Source organism: Bufo gargarizans, chromosome 2 (genome assembly GCF_014858855.1).
Source record: "Bufo gargarizans isolate SCDJY-AF-19 chromosome 2, ASM1485885v1, whole genome shotgun sequence".
In the NCBI taxonomy this organism is placed as follows: domain Eukaryota; kingdom Metazoa; phylum Chordata; class Amphibia; order Anura; family Bufonidae; genus Bufo; species Bufo gargarizans.
Genome location: NC_058081.1, coordinates 32,655,504 through 32,680,584, shown reverse-complemented (window position 1 = coordinate 32,680,584; position 25,081 = coordinate 32,655,504). Strand labels below are relative to the sequence as shown.

At 45.4% G+C, this 25,081-nt stretch overlaps 1 protein-coding gene across 1 annotated transcript in view; it reads right to left on the bottom strand.

Moving 5' to 3' along the window:
• The window catches only part of LOC122927158 (venom factor-like), a 495,227-nt gene that overhangs the window by 292,792 nt on the left and 177,354 nt on the right, over positions 1-25,081 (bottom strand). The window contains exons 13-15 of the mRNA XM_044278755.1: positions 7,885-8,088; positions 3,052-3,213; positions 2,832-2,961 (exon numbers count right to left, since the gene is read on the bottom strand). Of these exons, the coding sequence (XP_044134690.1) occupies positions 2,832-2,961; positions 3,052-3,213; positions 7,885-8,088 (496 nt within the window). The remainder of the gene's footprint in view (positions 1-2,831; positions 2,962-3,051; positions 3,214-7,884; positions 8,089-25,081) is intronic.

Below are 25,081 nucleotides of genomic sequence, written 5' to 3'. Positions count from 1 at the left end.
AGAAGATCAATCTGTCCCTGATGTTTTTTTTTGAGAGAAGTGACTTCTTTGCTGGCCTTCTTGACACCAGGCCATCTTCCAAAAGTCTTCGCCTCACTGTGCGTGCTGATGCGCTCACACCTGCCTGCTGCCATTCCTGAGCAAGCTCTGCACTGGTGGCACTCCGATGCCGCAGCTGAATCCTCTTTAGGAGACGATCCTGGCGCTTGCTGGAATTTCTTGGACGCCCTGAAGCCTTCTTAACAAGAATTGAACCTCTTTCCTTGAAGTTCTTGATGATCCTATAAATTGTTGATTGAGGTGCAATCTTAGTAGCCACAATATCCTTGCCTGTGAAGCCATTTTTATGCAACGCAATGATGGCTGCACGCGTTTCTTTGCAGGTCACCATGGTTAACAATGGAAGAACAATGATTTCAAGCATCACCCTCCTTTTAACATGTCAAGTCTGCCATTTTAACCCAATCAGCCTGACATAATGATCTCCATCCTTGTGCTCGTCAACATTCTCACCTGAGTTAACAAGACAATTACTGAAATGATCTCAGCAGGTCCTTTAATGACAGCAATGAAATGCAGTGGAAAGTTTTTTTGGGGATTAAGTTAATTTTCATGGCAAAGAAGGACTATGCAATTCATCTGATCACTCTTCATAACATTCTGGAGTATATGCAAATTGCTATTATAAAAACTTAAGCAGCAACTTTTCCAATTTCCAATATTTATGTAATTCTCAAAACTTTTGGCCACGACTGTACATGTTATGATACAAGGTCATGAAGTGACCGCCTCCAGATATGTTAGGAATGTTGTTACTTGCTTATATACAGTATTTCTACCAAAGTCTGACTTTTATTGTGAATTCCTGCTGTGTTTGGACTCTGTCTGAAGCATTTTCCTTGTTTGACACAGGTTTAACTCAAGATGTATGCAACTATTGTATTTTATAGTGGTGTGATTGTTCACATCCTTTATTGTTCTGGTGGCTTTCCAGAAATAAGTTCTAGATGGTCTCATGCCCACTCTAAGATGGGTACCAGTAATTAGGGCCCCTATGTAATATAATTGATTGCGAATTACACAGTGGTTGGGCCCAGTAGAGTGTGAGAATGCCCAAGTATGAAGACATTGCTTTGCTCACATCTGTAAAAGGGACTGACCTTCCTGCCAACAGAAGGCATGTGCCAGTGCCCCTGTGTAAATCATGCTAGATGGAAGTACCACAGTAGAACAGAGGCTGCAAGCCTCTGTCAAGAAAGTGGGCTACCTGCATGGTTGTGACAGTGGCTGAAGAGTTAGGTATCAAGTTGTCCAGAATATAGACCTGTATCTGGGAAGATGCATATGTTGGACAGCCACCATTGCCACCTATAAGTTGTCACCAAAAAGAACATTTACCATAGTTAAAGACTTGTTCCTCTCATTGAGAAGACATATAATTATAAGCCGTACCATTATACTGCCATATCTCAGTAAAGAAGACAGTTTTCTACTGCGTCTTGACTGTGTTAATGACTTTATTTCTGACTCATCCTTGCCAGCCATCTGCTTGGCTTACATATTGTAAACACAGTCAAACCTCTTTGAGACAACCACCCAAACTTGCATTGCAAAACGAAGTTTTCATGGGGTGAGCCTCTCAAAGATGATGGTCAGTATACATAGTTTATAATGGTGCTGAAAAGCTATCCCGGAATATCTTGTCTAGATTAAGGGGTGGTCTTCTCAAAGAAATGCTCTTTTGAAAATGCTTCAATTTCTAAAGTTCTTCAATTATTACTTAATGTTTTACCTCTTGTAAGTGGAACTAATTATGTTTCTAATACTCTGGATGTACAAAACAAATTAAACAGAACGGTCTGCTGAGTAATATTTAAATCTTTTTATGATTGCTGACCATAATTTAGTCTACTGCTTTTGTGAAAAAGACGTGGTCAGATTTTGATGTTCCATTTTGGACTTATTTAGGCAGTAGTTGGCCATAACCTGAAGTTTTTATTGTTTGAACAGTACCGGACACAAATACAATAATTTGCCTGCCTGCTGTAAATTTTAATAGTTAGGCTCTATGCATAAGCGGTATCGACTTCTCCACCTTCCTGTGCCACTACAATTCTGAGTTATGTATCCTCTCCACATCACAATTTAGGCTCCTTCCACACTTGCGTTGTTAATTCCGGTATGGAGATCAATACTGGAATTAAACGGATCTGTTTTGATTTTGCACATCAGGATGCATCCGTTCCTGCGGTTGTATGAAATCAAAACGGAAATAAACGGATCCGTCACTAAATACATTGAAAGCTAATCGTGAGGTATCCGGTTATTTCCGCTTTTATGACCGGACTTCAAACCGCAGCTTGCAGCGGTTTTTTGTCTAGTCACAAAACGTAATGCTGCCAGAAACGGAAGACATCCTGATGCATCCTGAACGGATCTCTTCCCATTCAGAATGCATGAGAACTAAATGGAAACATTTTTTGCCGGGATTGAGATTCTCAGACGGATCTCAATACCGGAAAATAACAACACAAGTGTGAAAGTAACCTTATCAGTGGCCTTTCAGGTGATGGAATGAATCTCTTGTGACGTGACACATGCTGTTTAAAAGGGGAAATAAATCATGTATCGTCAACAACCCATGCAATATACTACATTTACATCATATGGTACTTTTTTTTTTTTATTAATCAACAGCCAAAGGGGCATGCATCTTAACATAGCACCAGTGTCCCCTTACTCCAGTGATCAGCTATGATCCCAATTTACCCAGAACTTAATCCTTGATGACATTTGAAATCTGAAAGACAGTTTATATGACAAATAATGACCTGTTCTCTGAGAAGTTGTCATCTGAAAGCTTGTCTGCAGGGCAAGGCCAGCATCATGAAACACTCCTGGTGCGTTGGCTCCGCTTCCTGGTGTGCAACCAATGTCATATTTTTCCACCAAGTCCCAGATCTTAACAGAAAGAGACCAGACTTTCAGTGACCACTGTGCTTTGCATATGTAATAACTTTGGTAATACATTTTGCTTGATTATTTTTTCACCTTGCGCTGGGAGATCTTTAGTTTATTGTTGATCTCAGAGACACCTTTATCCACAGCCACCAGTCCAACGGTAGCTTTATGGTCTGCTTGTAGTTTCAGCTTCATAGAGGCTCCAGGCAGCTGAACAGCATTGTCTTTGTCCTTATCTCCTGTTATCACAAGCTGCACAAAAACAGTCAAACATTACAATTATCTCTTCCATCTCCTAGGTCAGCATGCATGCTACAAACATAGGATCAAGGACCGTGCCAACTACAGTAGTTCTATCGGCCATGGTATGATCGTTCATAAAAAATGCTGATTCTTGATAATTGGCCTATGTAAGGCTACTTTCACACTCGCGTTTTGGGCAGATCCATCATGGATCTGCAAAAACGGATCAGTAACAATAATACAACCGCATGCATCCGTCATAAACGTATCAGTTTGTATTATCTGTAACATAGCCAAGACAGATCCGTCATGAACTCCATTGAAAGTCAATGGGAGACAGATCCGTTTTCTATTGTGCCAGATTGTGTCAGATAAAACGGAATGGAAACGGAACGGAGGCAAACTGATGCATTTTGAGCGGATCCTTTTACATTCAGAATGCATTAGGGCAAAACTGATTCATTTTGGACCACTTGTGAGAGCCCTGAACAGATCTCACAAACGGAAAGCCAAAACGCGAGTGTGAAAGTAGCCTAATTATGCAGCCAAATATCGGACAAACTCACTATTTGTTGGGAGATTCGCTCTTTCATGTGGCACCAAAAATTCTTTATTGTTGGGGACAAATCTCAATGTGTAAACAGGGATATGCTGCTAACAAACAGTGAAACTGCATGGGGATGAAAGATCAGAATAGAGATTGTTTATTCCCATATCAGCGATGATTGCTCATCATTAGATGCTTTTGCAAGCAGCAATGATCGCTGTAACTTTCCTCATTCCCAATCATTGCCCACACTATATGCTGTAAAAGGGCCCATAGCCCAAGACTGGGGGCCATTTTTCATCACTGCCTCTATCTTCATGGTTGGAATCTCTTTACCCTGGTATCTATATAAATTGTCTGTAATCATAACAGTTACGAGACAAGACTCCACGGTGATTGAGATAGGAATTGATGTAATTTAATTGATAGATGGAGGAAGGATGACATCCTTTAAGGCAGACATGATGTCACTGGACTAAGGTTTTAAGATTAGATCTGTGGGTCACATACATGTCACAGTGCGGTTCACTGTGACAGTTGTTGCCGTGCAGGCTGGCTGCATGCCCTTTCGCGTACTGGCTGCAGGCTCTCTCCTGTGTATGCTGGTTGCTTGGGGCTGAGTTCTGGCTGCAGTGTTGTGTGTCAACAGTTTCCTGTTTGTGTCTTCCCACATCCATATTTCTGTGGCTCATGTCACCGATGCTGTGCAGGCTGGCTGCATGCACTTCTGTACTGCCTGTGGGTGTTCCCATGTCTGCTGGTTCTGTAATGCGTTCTGGCTGCGGCCTTGTGTGTGTTGTGGAAATTTTATTATGCGGACATTTTACTTTAGGATGTGGGTGTGTTTTTATAGATTGTCATCTGTCTCCCTGTGTCTGATTTGGCCAAGGAGCGCTCTAGCAGAGGGTACTTTGGCTGAATCGGGACCAGTGGTAAAACAGTCAGTATGAAAACCTTCTCATGGGCTTGGAGACATATCTGCTTTTAAGACATGCATATCTGCCTTGTCGGTATACTGACAATAGCCGTAGCAATGTCTTGCAGATAATTTCAAGCCTATGGGAACCAGTAGAATGATCTTTATTAGATACTGATCACCTTTGAGCAGTATTGAATGAGGTCCATGCTGACAGTGATGGGGGGTGGGCGGCCACTTGGCTGATCGGACAATGGACATGACCCATCCTTCCTTATACAAGGATGGGGCGTTTGTATTGTCTGCCCGGCCACATTGGTTGCCCCGCCCTGTCCTTTAACATCACTTCCTGCATGTCATCACTTCCTGTATCCTTGTCTTGGGCCAGCCCCTTTTGCACATTTTGTTTGTAAATAAAAGACAGGTTGAGCAGGGAAGAGAGGGTTGCTCAGAATTTTCAATCGAGATGGTAACACGTGGGTTTGTCTCTGACTGGGGCTGAGAGAAGGGATTCACCTTTTTCCTTACACAAACTTTGATGCAAGCTGATTACAACTATTAATATTGTCTACAACATGTGTGAACATGGTCTGATTATGCATGCATTTGTGTTTGTATCACAGTGCGGTTCTGTTACTCGTTGTTGCCTATAATCTCGTACTGGCTACAGTTTGTCCTGTGTATGCTGGTTGTTGTTTGGGCATGCTGGCTGCAGAATTCTGTGTCTGGTGTGAACTGTCACTTGTGAGTGTATGTTCTATGCCTCAGGTTACTCCTGGTTCTGATGGGGTTAACATTCCCTGGTCTGTTACTGGGTGTGGCTTATCAGGTGCCCTCCTTATTGCAGCTATTTCTACCTGTGAGCAGTGGGGCTTGGGGTCAGTCTGTCTTGTGCCTTGCTGGGTGTAGCCCCTTGCTGCTGACCCAGGGTGTTTTGCCATCTGTCCTTCTGTGTGATGTCACCTGGTAAAACATTGTTGTTAATGTTGTATTCTGTCAGTTCCATGTATAGCCTGGCAGTGCTTAACTGCTTCTGATCCTGGCAGTTCCATATCTAGCCTGGCAGTGCCTAACTGCTTCTGATCCAGTCTGTTCCATGCCTTGCCTGCAGTGCCATACTGCTTCTGTTCCCGTCCTGTGTATGTCCTGCCTTTGTGAGAGGGCTTCTGGGTTCTCCAGAGGGAGGACATCTAGTCTGTGTGCAGCTCTGTCTGTGACCGCCATGCTTTTGTTCTGCATGGGGTCCAGGCATCTGCTTGTCTGCTGGTTCTCGTTTGTCTTCTGATTAATGTCCATTCCGTTGGTGCTTGTGCAGCACGCCAGACCTGCAGGGTATAGCGACAGTGAGGTCACGGTATGGGCAATCGAGGGTTACTCACTTTTCTGAGAACCCTGGGCAGGCATGCGGCAGTGAAAGGAGAGGCAGACACTAGTTCCTCTGGGGCACACTCTCTATATAGGGACCAGGCCTGATGGTGGATGAGGTGCCCTGGATGTTGCAGGTGTTTTGAGTGCCTTAGGTAAGATCCCTTTAAGATTCGTGACGCCAGTGCCTGTAACGGTGGCACACCGATTTGTAGGAGTATTAAATGAGTACACAGTTGGTAAACCAAACGTTGCTTTACTTGGTGGAAAAATAGTCCAACTTTGTACAGACAGTTACAGTAGATGATAATGCAGTCCCTTGAACAATACTCCACAAGCAGGTTTTCTTTCAATAATGGCAGGTATTAATCATGCAAGATACTTGGAGGGCAAACAGTTAATGCTTTGCAGTGCAATGCTGCTCTATCCCCACAGCTATTCTAGCTGGCTGGATCCCAAGGCCCGGATGCCTAATTGCAGGCTTTAATCCATGGTATATAAATCCTTCCTCCAGTATGGACCCTTGCTCTTTACTTTATAGTACTTCTGCCCATCAGGGTACTTATCTGAACTTGCTGTATTGTTCTTTATGTAAGGGATGCTGCAGGTTGCTCCCAGGAGGTAACATCTCTTCTACTGGGGTAATCTTCTGAGCTAACTGAGGCTCACTTTATCTACAGGCAGGCTAGAGTTCTTCACTAGCCTCCTGGACGTAGCTAGCAGCCAGGGCTATCAAGCTGCATGTCAGGAGGAGGCCCTCAGCATATCTCTGGCTGGTGCCTTCTCACTTCTGTCTTCTCAGACTCCTGACTCTGCACTAACTCTCCCTGTCTAGGCCCGGATATTTATACTAGGGGCTCCCTATCTCCCTCTAGTGTCTGGGATGTCTAACTACACCCAACTAGGCCTGCTATGCATAATACAGGGGAAACATTGCATATAAAAACACATAGAAAAACACATTAAATGCATAGTTAAATATAATATTTCTGTCCCTTGTGAGCAGGAGTAACACGTCACCCAATTGACCCTTGTGTAGTGCCCACGCCTACCTAGTGGGACACTACACTTGCACCAGCGTGGTTCTTCTCATGCAACGGCCAAGTGTACTGGGACCACCCTGGAGGTGCGACCAGTGAGCCCTTGGTCAAGTTCATCCCCACCACAGGGTTTCTGTGAAGAAAGGGGCTCACTGGATTTCTGCCCTCTGGGTTTGGCCTTCTGCCTTGCTGGTGCACTTGGTTTAGTGGTAGTGCTACCACTATTGTCTAACCTGCTTATCATGTGTAATAAAGTATTCAGTTGGTTTCCTGGTCTGTAATCTGCCTGTGTCCTGTTTGCAAGATGTTCCAATGGTCTGCTTGTCCTCCGCAACGTGACAGTATGCTTTACGGAGATCACTCTGTTTGTTCTGTGCCTTGTTTGGCGTTCCGGTGGCCTGCCTGTCCTCCGTAACGCGACAATACAGCACTTGGGCTCTAAGCATGTGGCTCCAGAGCAGTTGGTAACACCAGGAAAAAAGAAGAAGGAGGAGTGAAAAGGAAAGAGGAAGGGAAGGAATTTAAGTAAATGGGACAGAAGGTTAGGAAAAGACATGAACTGGAAGAGGAGAACTCAGTCAATGGCAAACAGCAGTCATGGAATTATATTTTTGGACCATTGGATACATAAAATAAGTTTGAATCTATCATTAGGTAGCTGCTAGACCTGTATATACCAAACAATGTGTGCTATTAAAAAAGCCGATTGGCCAAACTTTCCCAGAGCATGCACATTGCAGAATTTTCCTCTGTTTTAAAATAGATAAAAACATAATACTGGTAGTATTCTCTCTAATGGTGAATTTTCTTACCGTCCCCATACAGGTATCCTCCACATCAATCCAAACAGAGTCAGCCACAATTTCCCGATCTGCTCCAGTGGCCACGGTATAGTATGCCAAAATGCGGAATGAAGGGATAAATTCTTCTGTTATTGGCAGTACCATAGTCACAAGAGCCTGGCCCTTCTCCCTTGCCTGTGTCCCCACCTTCATTATCCTTCCTTTGTTCATTATCTGTACAAAAAAGGCATGAATGTCAGAGAAAAGAGACTCAAATGTGTGAAATTTGTTGTCTCATTAAAGGAAACTACTGGCAGATAGCTATTAGTGATACATTGATGTATAGAGGTTGGGGATCTTGTCTTTGACCATATTATGGATCTGTGTTGTTGTACACCAGTCCTAAAAAAAATAATCTATGGACTCATACTATGTATGATATCTAGAGATGAGCTAATTTCTCAAAAATTCACTTAGGTCGGTTCGCCACAATTTCCCAAAAGATTTAATTCGATCTGAATTAATTTGTGACGAATCACGTTAAAAAACAGCTATTTCCTGTCCGCAGAGAGCCTGTATAGTGGTGTAGAACACTGTGTCTTGCAGCAATACGCATAGGGAGTCTGCTGTGGTAGTGAAACAAAACTGTGAGTCAGTATGACACGCAGATGACAGGCATCGCTCTTAGAATCACTGCACACTTCACTTCCTTGGGCAGTTACGGGGCCAAAACTGACCAAATAACTCAAGTGTGAACTCAGCCTTACAGGTCGATGTTAGCATCAGGTATAAAGAACTGTGCAGAGGACCAAGAGCCTACTATAGCGTGAAAGAGCACACTTCTTTTACACAGTTGTCAGCTGATTCCACATAGATGTCTACAGAACCTAGAGACAACACACCAGCTCAACCAACTATCACGGTTCCTCCCATGACAGAGGTGAGAAGATCTGAGAGACTGGTGGCACGTGAGGGTATCTGACAGTCTCTCTGTTTTCATCTTGCAGAGTGTTGTTTGGTAATGACTAGGGATGAGCGAACCCGAACTGTATAGTTCCGGTTCGTACCGAATTTTGGGGTGTCCGTGACACGGACCCGAACCCGCACATTTTCGTAAAAGTCCGAGTTCGGGTTCGGTGTTCGGCGCTTTCTTGGCGCTTTTTGAAAGGCTGCAAAGCAGCCAATCAACAAGCGTCATACTACTTGCCCCAAGAGGCCATCACAGCCATGCCTACTATTGGTATGGCTGTGATTGGCCAGTGCAGCCTGTGACCCAGCCTCTATTTAAGCTGGAGTCACGTAGCGCCGCACGTCACTCTGCTCTGATCAGTGTAGGGAGAGGATGCAGCTGCTGCTGTTAGGGCTAGATTAGGCAGGGATTTATTTACTGAAGTGATCGATATACAGCTGTGTATCATACAACCTCTGCTATTCAATTGCTCACTGTTTTAAGGCTGCCCAGAGCGTTTTTCAGTCACTTTTTTTTTCTGGGGTGATCGGCGGCCATTTTGTGTCTTGTGGTGCGCCAGCACAAGCTGCCACCAAGTCCATTTTTAACCATCAATAGTGTGTTTTTTTGTTGTTGCTATATCCTACATCAGGGGCTTGGCTGTGCTTGCTATTTTATTGAGGGGTAAAAATACAAATGCCAAAATAGCAGTACCCTAAATCTGGTGTTTCAGCTGTGGCTAGCCAATTGTAATACTGTCTGCTGTCTGCAGAAGCACAGTTTTTGTTCTGGGTTGAATACAATTCCCAACTTAGCAATTCCCTAAATTAGTGGTTTCTGCTCTATCAGGCCAAGGTTAAATCTATCCATAAAAGGGTATATTAGATTGAAGGTGCGGATAGGGTCATCCTCAATAACTTCACACGCTACCGTGCATTCCCAAGTCTAATTCTGTCCGTAAACGTATACCTGTCATCCAGCGCCTAAATACTAGGCCTACAATTTATATTCAGCTAAATCTGCGGTTACTGCTATGCCTGTATTAGTGTAATACGGTACCTAAATAGATAGCCAGATAGTGTTAGGTGCCTGTAAAAAAAAAGGCCTGAATTTGAATTCAATACATTGGGCCAAATATTTTTTTTCTTATTGTGGTGTAAAGTAACAATGAGGAAAACATCTAGTAAGGGACGCGGACGCGGACATGGTCGTGGTGGTGTTAGTGGACCCTCTGGTGCTGGGAGAGGACGTGGCCGTTCTGCCACAGCCACACGTCCTAGTGAACCAACTACCTCAGGTCCCAGTAGCCAGCAGAATTTACAGCGATATTTGGTGGGGCCCAATGCCGTTCTAAGGATAGTAAGGCCTGAGCAGGTACAGGCATTAGTCAATTGGGTGGCCGACAGTGGATCCAGCATGGTCACATTATCTCCCACCCAGTCTTCTGCAGAAAGTGCACAGATGGCGCATGAAAACCAAGCCCATCAGTCTGTCACATCACCCCCATGCATATCAGGGAAACTGTCTGAGCCTCAAGTTATGCAGCAGTCTCTTATGCTGTTTGAAGACTCTGCTGGCAGGGTTTCCCAAGGGCATCCACATAGCCCTTCTCCAAGGGTGGAAGAGATAGAATGCATTAACGCACAACCACTTATGTTTTCTAATGATGAGGACATGGGAATACCACCTCAGCACGTCTCTGATGATGACGAAACACAGGTGCCAACTGCTGCGTTAGGTCAGGGAGGAAGACTGGGTGGAAGACGATGCAGTGGACGATGAGGTCCTAGACCCCACATGGAATGAAGGTTGTGCCACTGACTTTCAGAATTCGGAGGAAGAGGCAGTGGTGAGACCAAGCCAACAGCTTAGCAAAAGAGGGAGCAGTGGGCAAAAGCAGAACACCCGCCGCCAAGAGAGTCTGCCTGCTATTGGCCACGCCATCTGGGACCGAGCACCCCAAAGGCAGCTTCAAGGAGTTCCCTGGCGTGGCAGTTCTTCAAACAATGTGCTGACGACAAGACCCGAGTGGTTTGCACGCTGTGCCATCAGAGCCTGAAGCGAGGCATTAACGTTCTGAACCTTAGCACAACCTGCATGACCAGGCACCTGCATGCAAAGCATAAACTGCAGTGAAGTAAACACCTTAAAAACAAGGAACTCACTCAGGCTCCCCCTGCTACCTCTTCTACTGCTGCCGCCTCGGCCTCTTCCTCCGCCACTGGAGGAACGTTGGCACCTGCCGCCCAGCAAACAGAGCATGTACCACCAACACCACCACCACCTCCATCACCAAGCATCTCAACCATGTCACACGGCAGCGTTCAGCTCTCCATCTCACAAACATTTGAGAGAAAGCGTAAATTCCCGCCTAGCCACCCTCGATCCCTGGCCCTGAATGCCAGCATTTCTAAACTACTGGCCTATGAAATGCTGTCATTCAGGCTGGTGGACACAGACAGCTTCAAACAGCTCACGTCGCTTGCTGTCCCACAGTATGTTGTTCCCAGCCGCCACTACTTCTCCAAGAGAGCCGTGCCTTCCCTGCACAACCAAGTATCCGATAAAATCAAGTGTGCACTGCGCAACGCCATCTGTGGCAAGGTCCACCTAACCACAGATACGTGGACCAGTAAGCACGACCAGGGACGCTATATCTCCCTAATAGCACACTGGGTAAATGTAGTGGCTGCTGGGCGCCAGGCGAAGAGCTGTTTGGCGCACGTCCTTCCGCCGCCAAGGATCGCAGGGCAACATTCTTTGCCTCCTGTTGCCTCCTCATCCTACTTCGCTTCCTCCTCCTCTTCTTCCACCTGCTCATCCAGTCAGCCACACACCTTCACCACCAACTTCAGCACAGCCCGGGGTAAACGTCAGCAGGCCATTCTGAAACTCATATGGCGTTGTGGCGGGGTATAGAACAACAGACCGACGAGTGGTTGCTGCCGGTGAGCTTCAAGCCTGGCCTGGTGGTGTGCGATAATGGGCGAAATCTCATTGCAGCTCTGGGACTAGCCGGTTTGACGCACATCCCTTGCCTGGCGCATGTGCTGAATTTGGTGGTGCAGAAGTTCATTCACAACTACCCCACATGTCAGAGCTGCTGCATAAAGTGCGGGCCGTCTGTTCGCGCTTCCGGCGTTCACATCCTGCCGCTGCTCGCCTGTCTGCGCTACAGCGTAACTTCGGCCTTCCCGCTCACCGCCTCATATGCGATGTGCCCACCAGGTGGAACTCCACCTTGCACATGCTGGACAGACTGTGCGAGCAGCAGCAGACCATAGTGGAGTTTCAGCTGCAGCACGCACGGGTCAGTCGCACTGCGGAACAGCACCACTTCACCACCAATGACTGGGCCTCCATGCGAGACCTGTGTGCCCTGTTGCACTGTTTCGAGTACTCCACCAACATGGCCAGTGGCGATGACGTCGTTATCAGCGTTACAATACCACTTCTACAAATGTGGCCAAACAGGGCCCACTACTGGAGGACGAGGAGGACGAGGATGAGGAGGAGGTGGAGGAGGATGAGGATGAAGCATGTTCACAGCGGGATGGCACCCAACGCAGCTCGGGCCCATCACTGGTGCGTGGCTGGGGGGAAACGCAGGACGATGACGATACGCCTCCCACAGAGGACAGCTTGTCCTTACCCCTGGGCAGCCTTTCACACATGAGCGACTACATGCTGCAGTGCCTGCGCAACGACAGCAGAGTTGCCCACATTTTAACGTGTGCAGACTACTGGGTTGCCATCCTGCTGGATCCCCGGTACAAAGACAATGTGCCCACCTTACTTCCTGCACTGGAGCGTGATAGGAAGATGGGCGAGTACAAGCGCACGTTGGTAGACGCGCTACTGAGAGCATTCCCAAATGTCACATGGGAACAAGTGGAAGCCCAAGGCGAAGGCAGAGGAGGAGCAAGAGGTCGCCAACGCAGCTGTGTCACGGCCAGCTCCTCTGAGGGCAGGGTTAGCATGGCAGAGATGTGGAAAAGTTTTGTCAACACGCCACAGCTAACTGCACCACCACCTGATACGGAACGTGTTAGCAGGAGGCAACATTTCACTAACATGGTGGAACAGTACGTGTGCACACCCCTCCACGTACTGACTGATGGTTCGGCCCCATTCAACTTCTGGGTCTCCAAATTGTTCACCTGGCCAGAGCTAGCCTTTTATGCCTTGGAGGTGCTGGCCTGCCCGGCAGCCAGCGTTTTGTCTGAACGTGTATTCAGCACGGCAGGGGGCGTCATTTCAGACAAAACGCAGCCGCCTGTCTACAGCCAATGTGGACAAGCTGACGTTCATAAAAATGAACCAGGCATGGATCCCACAGGACCTGTCCATCCCTTGTGCAGATTAGACATTTATAACTACCTCCCCTTAACCATATATTATTGTACTCCAGGGCACTTCCTCATTCAATCCTATTTTTATTTTCATTTTACCATTATATTGTGGGGCAACCCAAAGTTGAATGAACCTCTCCTCTGTCTGGGTGCCGGGGCCTAAAAATATCTGACAGTGGCCTGTTCCAGTGTTGGGTGACATGAAGCCTGATTCTCTGCTATGACATGAAGACTGATTTTCTGCTATGGGACTTCTCTCCTCTGTCTGGGTGCCGGGGCCTAAAAATATCTGACAGTGGCCTATTCCAGTGTTGGGTGACATGAAGCATGATTCTCTGTTATGACATGAAGCCTGAATCTCTGCTATGGGACCTCTCTCCTCTGTCTGGGTGCCGGGGCCTAAATATCTGACAATGGACTGTTCCAGTTTTGGCTGACGTGAAGCCTGATTCTCTGCTATGACATAAAGCTTGATTCTCTGCTGACATGAAGCCTGAATCTCTGCTATGGGACCTCTCTCCTCTGTCTGGGTGCCGGGGCCTAAAAATATCTGACAGTGGCCTGTTACAGTGTTGGGTGACATGAATCCTGATTCTCTGCTATGACATGAAGCCTGATTCTCTGCTATGGGACCTCTCTCCTCTGTCTGGGTGCCGGGGCCTAAAAATATCTGACAGTGGCCTGTTCCAGTGTTGGGTGACATGAAGCATGATTCTCTGTTATGACATGAAGCCTGAATCTCTGCTATGGGACCTCTCTCCTCGGTCTGGGTGCCGGGGCCTAAATATCTGACAATGGAGTGTTCCAGTTTTGGCTGACGTGAAGCCTGATTCTCTGCTATGACATGAAGCCTGATTCTCTGCTGACATGAAGCCTGAATCTCTGCTATGGGACCTCTCTCCTCTGTCTGGGTGCCGGGGCCTAAAAATATCTGACAGTGGCCTGTTCCAGTGTCGGGTGACATGAAGCCTGATTCTCTGCTATGACATGAAGCCTGATTCTCTACTATGGGACCTCTCTCCTCTGTCTGGATGCCGGGGCCTAAAAATATCTGACAGTGGCCTGTTCCAGTGTTGGGTGACATGAAGCATGATTCTCTGCTATGACATGAAGCTTGAATCTCTGCTATGGGACCTCTCTCCTCTGTCTGGGTGCCGGGGCCTAAATATCTGACAATGGACTGTTCCAGTTTTGGCTGACATGAAGCCTGAATCTCTGCTATGGGACCTCTCTCCTCTGTCTGGGTGCCGGGGCCTAAAAATATCTGACAGTGGCCTGTTCCAGTGTTGGCTGACATGAAATACTATTAACCTACACAAAGGCTGTTCTGTCAGCTAGACAGCTACAATTTCCACTTGTACAACAACCAGAATAGACCAAAACAAACAAGTGGAAGTAATGTATCAAAATGTCATTTATTAATAAAATACAACATATGGGGAAACGACAGGATGGTATACAGTTTACGGAGAAGCGCTTGGCCGATGGCACCAGAAAACCACCAAGATATCTGTACAATATGAAGTACAGGTAAGTACAGCCTATGAATCAAGATGTGAAGCTCAAGGATGACCAAGGCAGTGTGACACAAAGGGTCGCCCTCATAAGGCTATGTACCCAGAGTACAAAAAGACCGTGCCTGGTAACCCATGAGCAATCACCCACATACCAGAATGCCTAAGCGCCTAGACTACAAATATAATAAACAGTCCCAAATAAGAATCACTATCTAAATCACAAAGAAGACATGCGCCTGGATCAAAGGGACCCACTGTGGATATGTATAGGGGTACCCTATAGGGAATGTGGGGCTGTACTAATGACAGAACGTACCTGAAGACATGGTGGTGAGGTGGATGTCAGACCCTGAGCGCAAGACCTCGACGCGCGTTTCACCTACACGCGTTTCACCTACATAGTTATACTATTATGTCTCCTTCCAGTATTATACGTACGTCCAATTATTGATCCATCTATTTTGTTTGATTATGTGGACACCACTATATTGAGGGTATATCCATTATAGATGGCAGTATTTTATCCATGTCTTCAGGTACGTTCTGTCATTAGTACAGCCCCACATTCCCTATAGGGTACCCCTATACATATCCACAGTGGGTCCCTTTGATCCAGGCGCATGTCTTCTTTGTGATTTAGATAGTAATTCTTATTTGGGACTGTTTATTATATTTGTAGTCTAGGCGCTTAGGCATTCTGGTATGTGGGTGATTGCTCATGGGTTACCAGGCACGGTCTTTTTGTACTCTGGGTACATAGCCTTATGAGGGCGACCCTTTGTGTCACACTGCCTTGGTCATCCTTGAGCTTCACGTCTTGATTCATAGGCTGTACATACCTGTACTTCATATTGTACAGATATCTTGGTGGTTTTCTGGTGCCATCGGCCCTGCGCTTCTCCGTAAACTGTATACCATCCTGTCGTTTCCCCATATGTTGTATTTTATTAATAAATGACATTTTGATACATTACTTCCACTTGTTTGTTTTGGTCTATTTTGGGTGACATGAAGCCTGATTCTCTGCCGGGGCCTAAAAATATCTGACAGTGGCCTGTTCCAGTGTTGGGTGACATGAAGCCTGATTCTCTGCTATGACATGAAGCCTGATTCTCTGCTATGACATGAAGCCTGATTCTCTGCAATGGGACCTCTCTCCTCTGTCTGGGTGCCGGGGTCTAAATATCTGACAGTGGCCTGTTCCAGTGGTGGGTGACATGAAGGCCGATTCTCTGCTATGGGAGCTCTCTCCAATTGATATTTGTTAATTTTTATTTATTTTATTTTTATTTTAAATAATTTCCCTATCCACATTTGTTTGCAGGGGATTTAACTACATTTTGCTGCCTTTTGCAGCCCTCTAGCCCTTTCCTGGGCTGTTTTACAGCCTTTTTAGTGCCGAAAAGTTCGGGTCCCCATTGACTTCAATAGGGTTCGGGACGAAGTTCGGGTCAGGTTCGGATCCCGAACCCGAACATTTCCGGGAAGTTCGGCCGAACTTCTCGAACCCGAACATCCAGGTGTTCGCTCAACTCTAGTAATGACCACACCTCTTGTTAGGTGCAGCTTGTGGTCATTACTGACTCACACTGCTTAACATGCGGTTGATATTTCCTGCTGGAGTTGGTTGTGCTGGTGTGTTGTTCCTTTGGATCTCCTGCTCATCCATTCTTCTTTAAGCTAACGGCATTTTGTTTTGCATTGTTGTTGTTCGCTTGTGTGTGTTGTTGTCTAGGCCTCAGGAAGATGCTGGTCCTTCATCTGGGAAGGAATCAGTAGTCTCATTCCCTGCCACCTCTCCTAGGGACTTCCGGGGTCTCTTTAGGGCTTAGGTTCCGGTGTATGAGTATTTTCACCTTCAGGGTCTACTCATACTGGCAGGAGTCAGGGAGAGGTCTAGGGATTCCTAGAAGGTCACCATCACTGTCCCTTAGCTTTGAGGCCTAGACTCCGGTCTATTCCTTCTGTGTGTTATCTGGTATTATCCCCTCCCCATTACCTGTGACATTATCAACCGCCTAAAAACTGTCATTTTTGTTTGTGTCAGGGCAGCTATGGATACTGTTTCTGCACTGGTCGATCGTATACAGGGACTGTCTTTGAAGGTGGCTGACCTCCGCACAGCCGTCTCGCTGTTTCAGAGACCACAGGCGGTGACTACCAGCAGCGGGAACGAGGCCTGCCCTGAACCTAAGTTCGCTCTTCCGGATAGGTTTTCCGGGGGAAGTGACGACTTTAAACTGTTCAGGGAGTCGTGCAAACTATATTTTAGACTACGTCCTAACTAGTATAGTGGAAGTCAATGGGAGAACCCGAGCATTGAACCAGGCACCCCCTGCTATGAAGAGGGGAGGGTACCTGGTTCATAGGAAAATTTCAGAAATTGATGGAAACACCACTGAAACGGTTCGGGAACAGCATGGGGAGGATGTCTTTATGCATCTTGGACTCCCAGGTCGCTTCTGTGAACAATGGTGTCCGATTAGTACGCCACTTTTACAGACTGACAATAATACGCACCAAACCGAAGATTTTAGAGGAAAAATTGTTAGGAAACATTCTTTCCTGTATATTTACTTGTATATAAAGTGCAAGTTCAGCCAAAAATGGATTTTCGGAACTGGGGCCATGATTAAGAGGGACGGCCGGTGGCATCCGTATTGCGCCTCTAGAGTTGAAATTCGTGAACCACAGTAAAAGCATTTGCCAAGAATGTTTTCATTAATCAACAATGAAAGTCAGGGGTTCGAAGGCAATCCGGCGGCATTATTCCCATGACTCGCCGAGCAGCTTCCCGGGAAACCAAAGTCTTTGGGTTCCAGGGACGTATGGTTGCAAAGCTGAAACTTAAACTAATTGACGGAAGGGCACCACCAGGAGTGGAGCCTGCAGCTTAATTTGACTTAACACGGCAAACCTCACCCAGCCCGGACGCGGAAAGGATTAACAAATTGATAGCTCTTTCTTGATTATGTGGGTGGTGGTGCATGGCCGTTCTGAGTTGGTGGAGCGTTTTGTATGGTTAATTCCGATAACCAATGATAATACTCCGTGTTAATTAGTTATGTAACCCCCGGCGGTGAGGATTGTGTTGACCAGAGTCTTATGGGAGAGTGCCTGCTGCTTATCTGACCATTGAAAAAATTTTGGTTGAGGGCCTACAGGTGGGATGACCATCGCAAACATTATGGAAGAGGGCCTGCTGCCGCTTTGTTGACTCTAGATAACTTCTGCCTGATCGCACGTCCCCGTGATGTCAATGATCCATTTGGATATCTGCCCTATCAACTTTCGATGTTCTTTTATGCGCCTAACATGGTGACCACAGGAAACGGGGAATCTGTGTTTGATTCCGGAGAGGAAGCCTGAGAAACGGCTACCACATCCAAGAAAGGCCAACGGGGGAGTTCAAATTACCCACTCTCGACTCGGGGAGGTAGTGAAGATAAATAACAATACAGGACTCTTAAGAGGCCCTGTTATTGGAATGAGTAATAAAAAATTACAGGGAGTGTCGCTGGTATTTAGGATGAGGAAACATTATACAGGAGAGGTACCACAGGTAATGACACTGTTTGCAGCGTCTATGCAAAAAGTACACTGTATGTCACAGATATGTGAGGGCCTGCAGGTGAGCTGACCAGCAAAAACATTATGGGCGAGGGCCTGCTGCTGCTTTGTTGACTCTAGATAACTTCTGCCTGATCACACATCCCCGTGACGTCGACGATCCATTTTGATGTCAGCCCTATAAAATGTGGAGCAATTTTTCCACAAGAACCTTCTGGTATAGCACCGTTTTGCTTGTCCTCTCCACCAGAGGAATTGGAGATAAGTTCTCTTTGTAGTGGGGGTCAAAAAGGGTGAACAACCAGTAATCCGTGTTATCTAAAATGCGTATACCGCGCAGTTCGCGGGAAAAGCAGCCTCACATGAAGTCAGCCATGTGTGCCAGAGTTCCAACAGGCAAGACTTCGCTGTCGTCATCAGGAGGTGAGCCGACCCTGTAAAAGATTGTAGGTAAGGGGCCTGCTGTTGAGCTGACCATTTAAAAAATTGTGTAGACGAGGGCCTGCCACCAAGCTGACCATTTAAAAAATTTTGTTGACGAGAGCCACAGCTCAGTCTGGTCCTTTATCCCCTGCCACAGCTCTGCGGCGGTGTGCTGTTTGTCACCTAAGCAAATAAGTTTCAGCATGGCCTGTTGCCGCCTCCTCACTGCAGTGCTACACTGCTTCAAGCTACTGACCGATGGCTGACTGGTGCTGCAAGATGGTAATTCAGAGGTGGTAGTGGAGGAGGAGGCGGAGGAGGAGAAGGGGGGTTGCAGCCACTAACTTAGGTGGCGGCAGAAACCCTGATGGAAGTAGGGCCTGAAATCCTTGGCGTCGGTAACACCTTTGCCATCCCAGCGTACGACTCGCTTCCACCCTCCACAACGTTCACCCAGTGTGCCGACAGGGAAATGTAGCGTCCCTGGCCAAAAGCGCTTGTAATGCCGCTGCCACCACCGCCTAATAAAAAAATTCACCCGGCGGTCGGTTCGTGGTGAACTTTGTGATGGATCATGTGATGGACCGTGTGATGTGCGCAGTGACGTCACCAAAGGTCCTTTTCTCCCAGGTCATCAAAAAAGAAGAAAGAAGAGAAGCCGGGCAGCGCAAACAAGTGGATGAGGTGAGTTTAATTTTTAATTTTTATTTTTTAACCCCTCCATCCCTAATTTACTTAGCAGTCTGTATTAAGAATGCTATTATTTTCTATTATAACCATGTTATAAGGGAAAATAATAAAATTTACACAACACCGATCCCAAACCCGAACTTCTGTGAAGAAGTTCGGGTTCGGGTCTGGGTACCAAACATGCTGATTTTTCTCACGCGCGTGCAAAACGCATTAAAACTTTTTGCACTCGCGTGGAAAAATCGCGCATTTTCCCGTGACGCACCCGCATCCTATCCGGTCCTCGCATGCGACGCCCGTGTGAAAGAGGCCTAAGGGACACCAAATGCTAGCTAATAGAGCCACAAAAGTCCTTTTAAGGACTGGTATAGGTGTGCTATCGATAGGTGTGATATACAAAGGGGTGTGATATACTTATAATACACTATCTAACATACAAAGTATATTATAGTGCATTTGTACTGTGCAGCAGTTGTGTGCAGTTCTGCTACGATACCGCAGCTATATAGAGGGACAAACGCTATAGGAACAACTAATTGCAATGGGTGTGATATACTGTACCAGTTGCCCCCCCAAAAAACTGATTGAGGCAGAGGTCTAATATACCTGTAATATACTTTCTATATAGTGCATTTGAACTGTGCAGCAGTTGTGTGTGGTTCTGCTGTGATACTGCAGCTATATAGAGGTTTAAATGGTATTGGAACAACTAATCGCAACGGGTGTGATTATACCTGTAGACCCCCAAAAAGATTATCGAGGCAGGGGTGTGATATACTTATAATATAGTTTCTATATAGTGCATTTGAACTGTGCTGCACTTGTGTGCGGTTCTGCTGCGATACCGCAGCTATATAGAGATTCAAACGTTATTGGAACAACTAATTGCAACGGGTGTCATATACCAGTTGCTCGCCAAAAAAAATGATTGAGGCAAGGGTGTGATATACCTATAATATACTTTCTATATAGTGCATTTGAACTGTGCAGCAGTTGTGTGTGGTTCCGCTGCGATACCACAGCTCTATAGAGGGACTAACGCTATTGGAACAACTAATTGCAACATGTGTGATATCTGTAGAACCCCAAAATAAACTGATTGAGGGGTGTGTTATGCCTGCTTTCACAAAAGACTGATTAAGGGGTTAGATATATAGATGCTTCCACCAAATATTGATTGAGGCCTGCAATATACCTTCTTCCACAATACTGCTGCTCTCTAGGGACTTAGGCACAGGGTCATTTTAAAAATGACAGGCAGAGGACCCCGGGGTATTTGTTGCCAAATACCCCGGGGTCCAGGACGTCTTGTGGCAGGCCAGGAAAATCTCTGGCCATTTTAGAAGATCTTAGACAGCCATGGCTTGCCTTGCTGACATTCAGCGGCAACACCACTTGCCTATCAGACGTCTGGTTTGTGACAGCCGGACGTGCTGGAACTCCACCTTGTATATGCTTGATAGGCTGCTCCAGCAGAAACGTGCCGTTAACGACTACCTGTAGGAACTCTGCAGCAGGACAGGTTCTGGGGGGGCTTGGTTTCTTTTCCAGTGGCTGCTTATGCACGACGCATGCAGACTTCTGCGGCCGTTTAATGAGATCACCAAACTGGTTAGTCACAGCCAGGGTGCCATCAGTGACATTGTACCTTACGCCTCTTTCTGAAGCATGCATTGCATTGTGTCATTGATCAAGCCGTCGAGGAGCAGGAAGATGAAGAAGTCGCAATGCTGAATGAATTCCCAGGGGGGGCTACTCCATCTAAAACAAGTCAGCAGGAGTCTGAAGAGGAGTCAGAGGCAGGATGGTGGCTGGGGGGAGGAGGAGGAGCAAGAAGAGCAGGCTTTGAGAGGGACTTCAAACTTTTCGGGGATTTATGATGTTGTCCATGGCTGGGGGGAGGAGACCGAGGACGGCATTCTCCTGGGCAATGAGCAGAAAGTTAGGAGTGGGGTAGCGCGGAGACGCTAAAAAAAAAAAAGACCACGGAAGGGGCGCTAAAAACCCTAGTATCTAAAATTGTGGGGATATATAACCCATAAAAGATAGCAATTTTTGTCGCTAATTGAGATAAAAACAAATAGTTAAAACAATGGTAAATTGACAAGTATAAAATTGATATATAAAATCAAAATTTTAGTGACTCACTTCACCCAGGAGGGTAATGTGGGATAAAGCTCAAGACACTCACACTACACCTCCTGCGCCTGGATCGCCAATAGAGTCTTAGAAATGGACAAAGATCACTCTCGAGTCCTTGTTCTTTCTTTTATTCTTTTTATTCCAAAAGCCAGGGTTGGGGGAGTGAGCAACTCGACGCGTTTCGGGGCCTCTTAGTGGGTCCCCTTCATCAGGAGCATATACATTCAATATACCATAAGATGGGGTTTAAATAGCACGTGAAATAGCAAAAAAAAGACCGCCAAAAAACGGTATCAAATTGTGTCACTTCCGGTTTTTGCATGCGTTCCACTGTGGAACGCACCGGAAGTGACGACCTTAATGTCTCAAAAGCACTGTTTGATAGGTAAATCTGATCTCTAGTACAATGGTGCAAATTAATATACATATGGGGTTAATGGGGGTAACCTACATCCACCTTTGAGTGTGAAAGGAGGTGTGTGTCTCCCTTTCTTCATTGCGCCCACGGTGGAACGCAAACCGGACTTCCGGCATACTCCACCGTGGAGCGCACCGGAAACGGAAGTCCCGGGTGCTCCTATGGGTCTGTACAAAGTCTTGTGTAGTATTCGTGGTGGAACGCATACCCGACTTCCGGTGCGTCCCAGCGTGGAACGCACCAGAGCCGGAAACGCGCCTCCAGACGGAGGTGTATATGTTATATGGTCAAGAGGTTTGAAAACAAGAGGGGGAGGTCCTTAATAATAATAATAAGTTTATACTGTGCCTCAGGATGTTAATAAATATGGGTTTTGCACAATGGTGTCAATTAGTGTGGATGGAGTCATTTGATCCCTTGTCATGTGATTGGGATTTCAAGGGAATGGTTCTAATTAAAGGGAAACTGTTCATACAAGAGGTGATATTTTGGATAATACAGGGGGGACTGCAGCATGTATCCATGATTAATTGATGAATAGACAGGAGTGATACTGATAATAAATATGTACATGGATCTCCAGATTATATCTAGAAACAGCTCATATATATATATAACTCATAAAAAAATACATAGCTAGATAATATATATAAGAAAAAAAATTATATATATAAGAAAAAAATATATATATAACTATAAAAATATATATATACAAAAAAATCTATAAATATGTAGCATAAGACTCTTTTTCATTACATATGAATATGTTTGATACAGAAATACATAGAAATAAAACGTGTTGGATAAAAATTGGGGTGGATAGTTACATATATCAATAAATAAATATCATGTTTTAAATGCGTATATGAATCAGGACGTATAGATGATGCTGTGATTGTATCATAGGTGGCAAATACAGGATTTGGGTAGTAGTACTTTTTTAATAGTTGGAATATTCTAGACATTCATTCAAACCGAAAGGGGATAGGGTGTTTAGTGTAAATATCCAGAACATTTCCTTTCGGCATAGCTGTTGGTATGATGAGGTGATGGTTTCTAGGGGTGTGACTGTGAGACCGATTGTGGAGCCCTCATGCCTTTCGGAGAAATGTCGTGATACGCTATGTGTCGGGACTTTACGTTTGATGTTGGACCTGTGCTCACACATTCTTTCTCTGAGGGTTTGTGTGGTTCTACCGACATATTTTAAACCGCAGGGACATTTTAGGAGATATATAACGTTTCTGATTCCGCAGTTTAGATCTTGTTTTACAGTCCAGGGACCCGAGGGACAACCCTGTTTCAATTGTCTTAGTGCCGTGTGTGATCATTGCGCAGCATTTGCACTTTTTGATGCCACATTTAAAACATCCTTTTTTTATTGGTGGTGGAAAAATTGTATTCAGAACTGCTTTGAGTTTGGGACAGGATAGGGCGATGATATTTTTGATGGTTTGTGCCCTTCTAAAAGTTATGGACGGCAATTGAGGTAGTATATTTTTGAGGATGGGATCTTTCAGCAGGATATTCCAGTGCTTCGTGACTACCTTTCTGATGTTTTGATAGTCTCTGTTGTATCTGGTGATAAGATTATATTGGTATCCTTTCTCGTCCGTAGTTTTTGGGAGTGGTGGTTTCAATGCTTCTTTTTGATCTATTTTTAGGATCCTCTGGGTCGACGCTTTGATTAGACTTTTGGGGTAGCCTTTTTCCAGGAAACGATCTTTAAGGATTCCTAGTTGTATTTTCAGGGTCTTTTCATTGGAACAGTTTCTCCATACTCTTTTAATTTGCCCTTAAGGTATATTTTTCTTCCATTTGGTGTGGTGGCAGCTGGAGTATTCTAAGTAGCTGTTGGCGTCTACTTTTTTAAAATGGGTACTGGTGGTGATCTTGTTATTGATAATTTCGATCTGTAAATCTAAGAATGTTGAGCTCTTTGAGTCGGATTCATGTGTAAATTGAAGACCCCAGTCATTCTGATTTAGCATCGATATGAATGGAGTTAGGTCCTCAGCTCTACCCCCCCAGATGAAGATGTCATCGATATATCGGCGGTATAAATGCACATCCTTATGGGATTGGAGACCTAAAGACTCTTCAAAGAGGCCTACGAACAAATTTGCGTATGAGGGTGCGAATTTCGTACCCATAGTGGTACCCCTTGTTTGTATGTAGAAGGTATCGTTAAAGGTGAAGAAATTATGTTCTAAAATGAATTGTATTGCATTTAGAATGAATTCTTTCTGAGAGGAGGACATTTCTTGGTCCTGTTCCAGAAAATGTTTGACTGCAAGTAATCCACGTCAAGTGTGACCCAAATGTAGTGATCCTTCCACACTATATTGCTGAGGGTGTTAATGAGGTCTGCGGAATCTCTTAGGTAGGAAGGGAGTTTTTGTACATATTTTTGTAGGAACGTGTCGACATACGCTGAGAGGTTAGATGTAAGTGAGTTTATGCCGGAAATGATTGGTCTACCGGGTGGGTTGGTGAGGGTTTTATGGATTTTAGGTAGGAAGTAGAAGCGAGCAGTGGTGGGGTGATTGGGCGTAAGGAATGTTTTTTCTTTTTTGTTAAGGATGTTTTGGTTATAACCAGAATCTATAAGTGCTATCAATGTTTTTTTGAAAATGGCCGTTGGGTCATTTATAAGGACTTTATAGTATGTTTGGTCGGACAGGATTATAGTGGATTCCTGTATATAGTAGGCGAGGTCCATGATTACGACCCCTCCTCCTTTATCGGCATTTTTTATTACGATATCTTTGTTTTTCTTAAGATCTGTCAGAGCTCTATTTTCTTGATTATTGAGATTGCTTGCAGTGTCAGAGATTCAGGGTTCTTTCAGGGTTTTTAAGTCATCTAAAACTATATTAAGAAAGCTCACTAAATGGGGGCCTCTGCTTTGTAGTGGATAAAAGGAAGATTTGTTCTTTAGACCTGATGGGATGGGGGTATTTGTTGGATCTTCGTTTTGGGCAGATGGTACTATTTCTTGAGTGGTGGTGGGGAACTGGACACTGGTAATGGTGTTATTAATGTTGTTCGTGTCGACTCCTGGTAGTGGGTTTTCTTTTTCTCCTGAGATAATTTCTTTTATGGCAAAATGTCTTTTGAGTGTTAGTGTTCGTATCCATTGGTTTATGTAGACGAATAGTTAAAA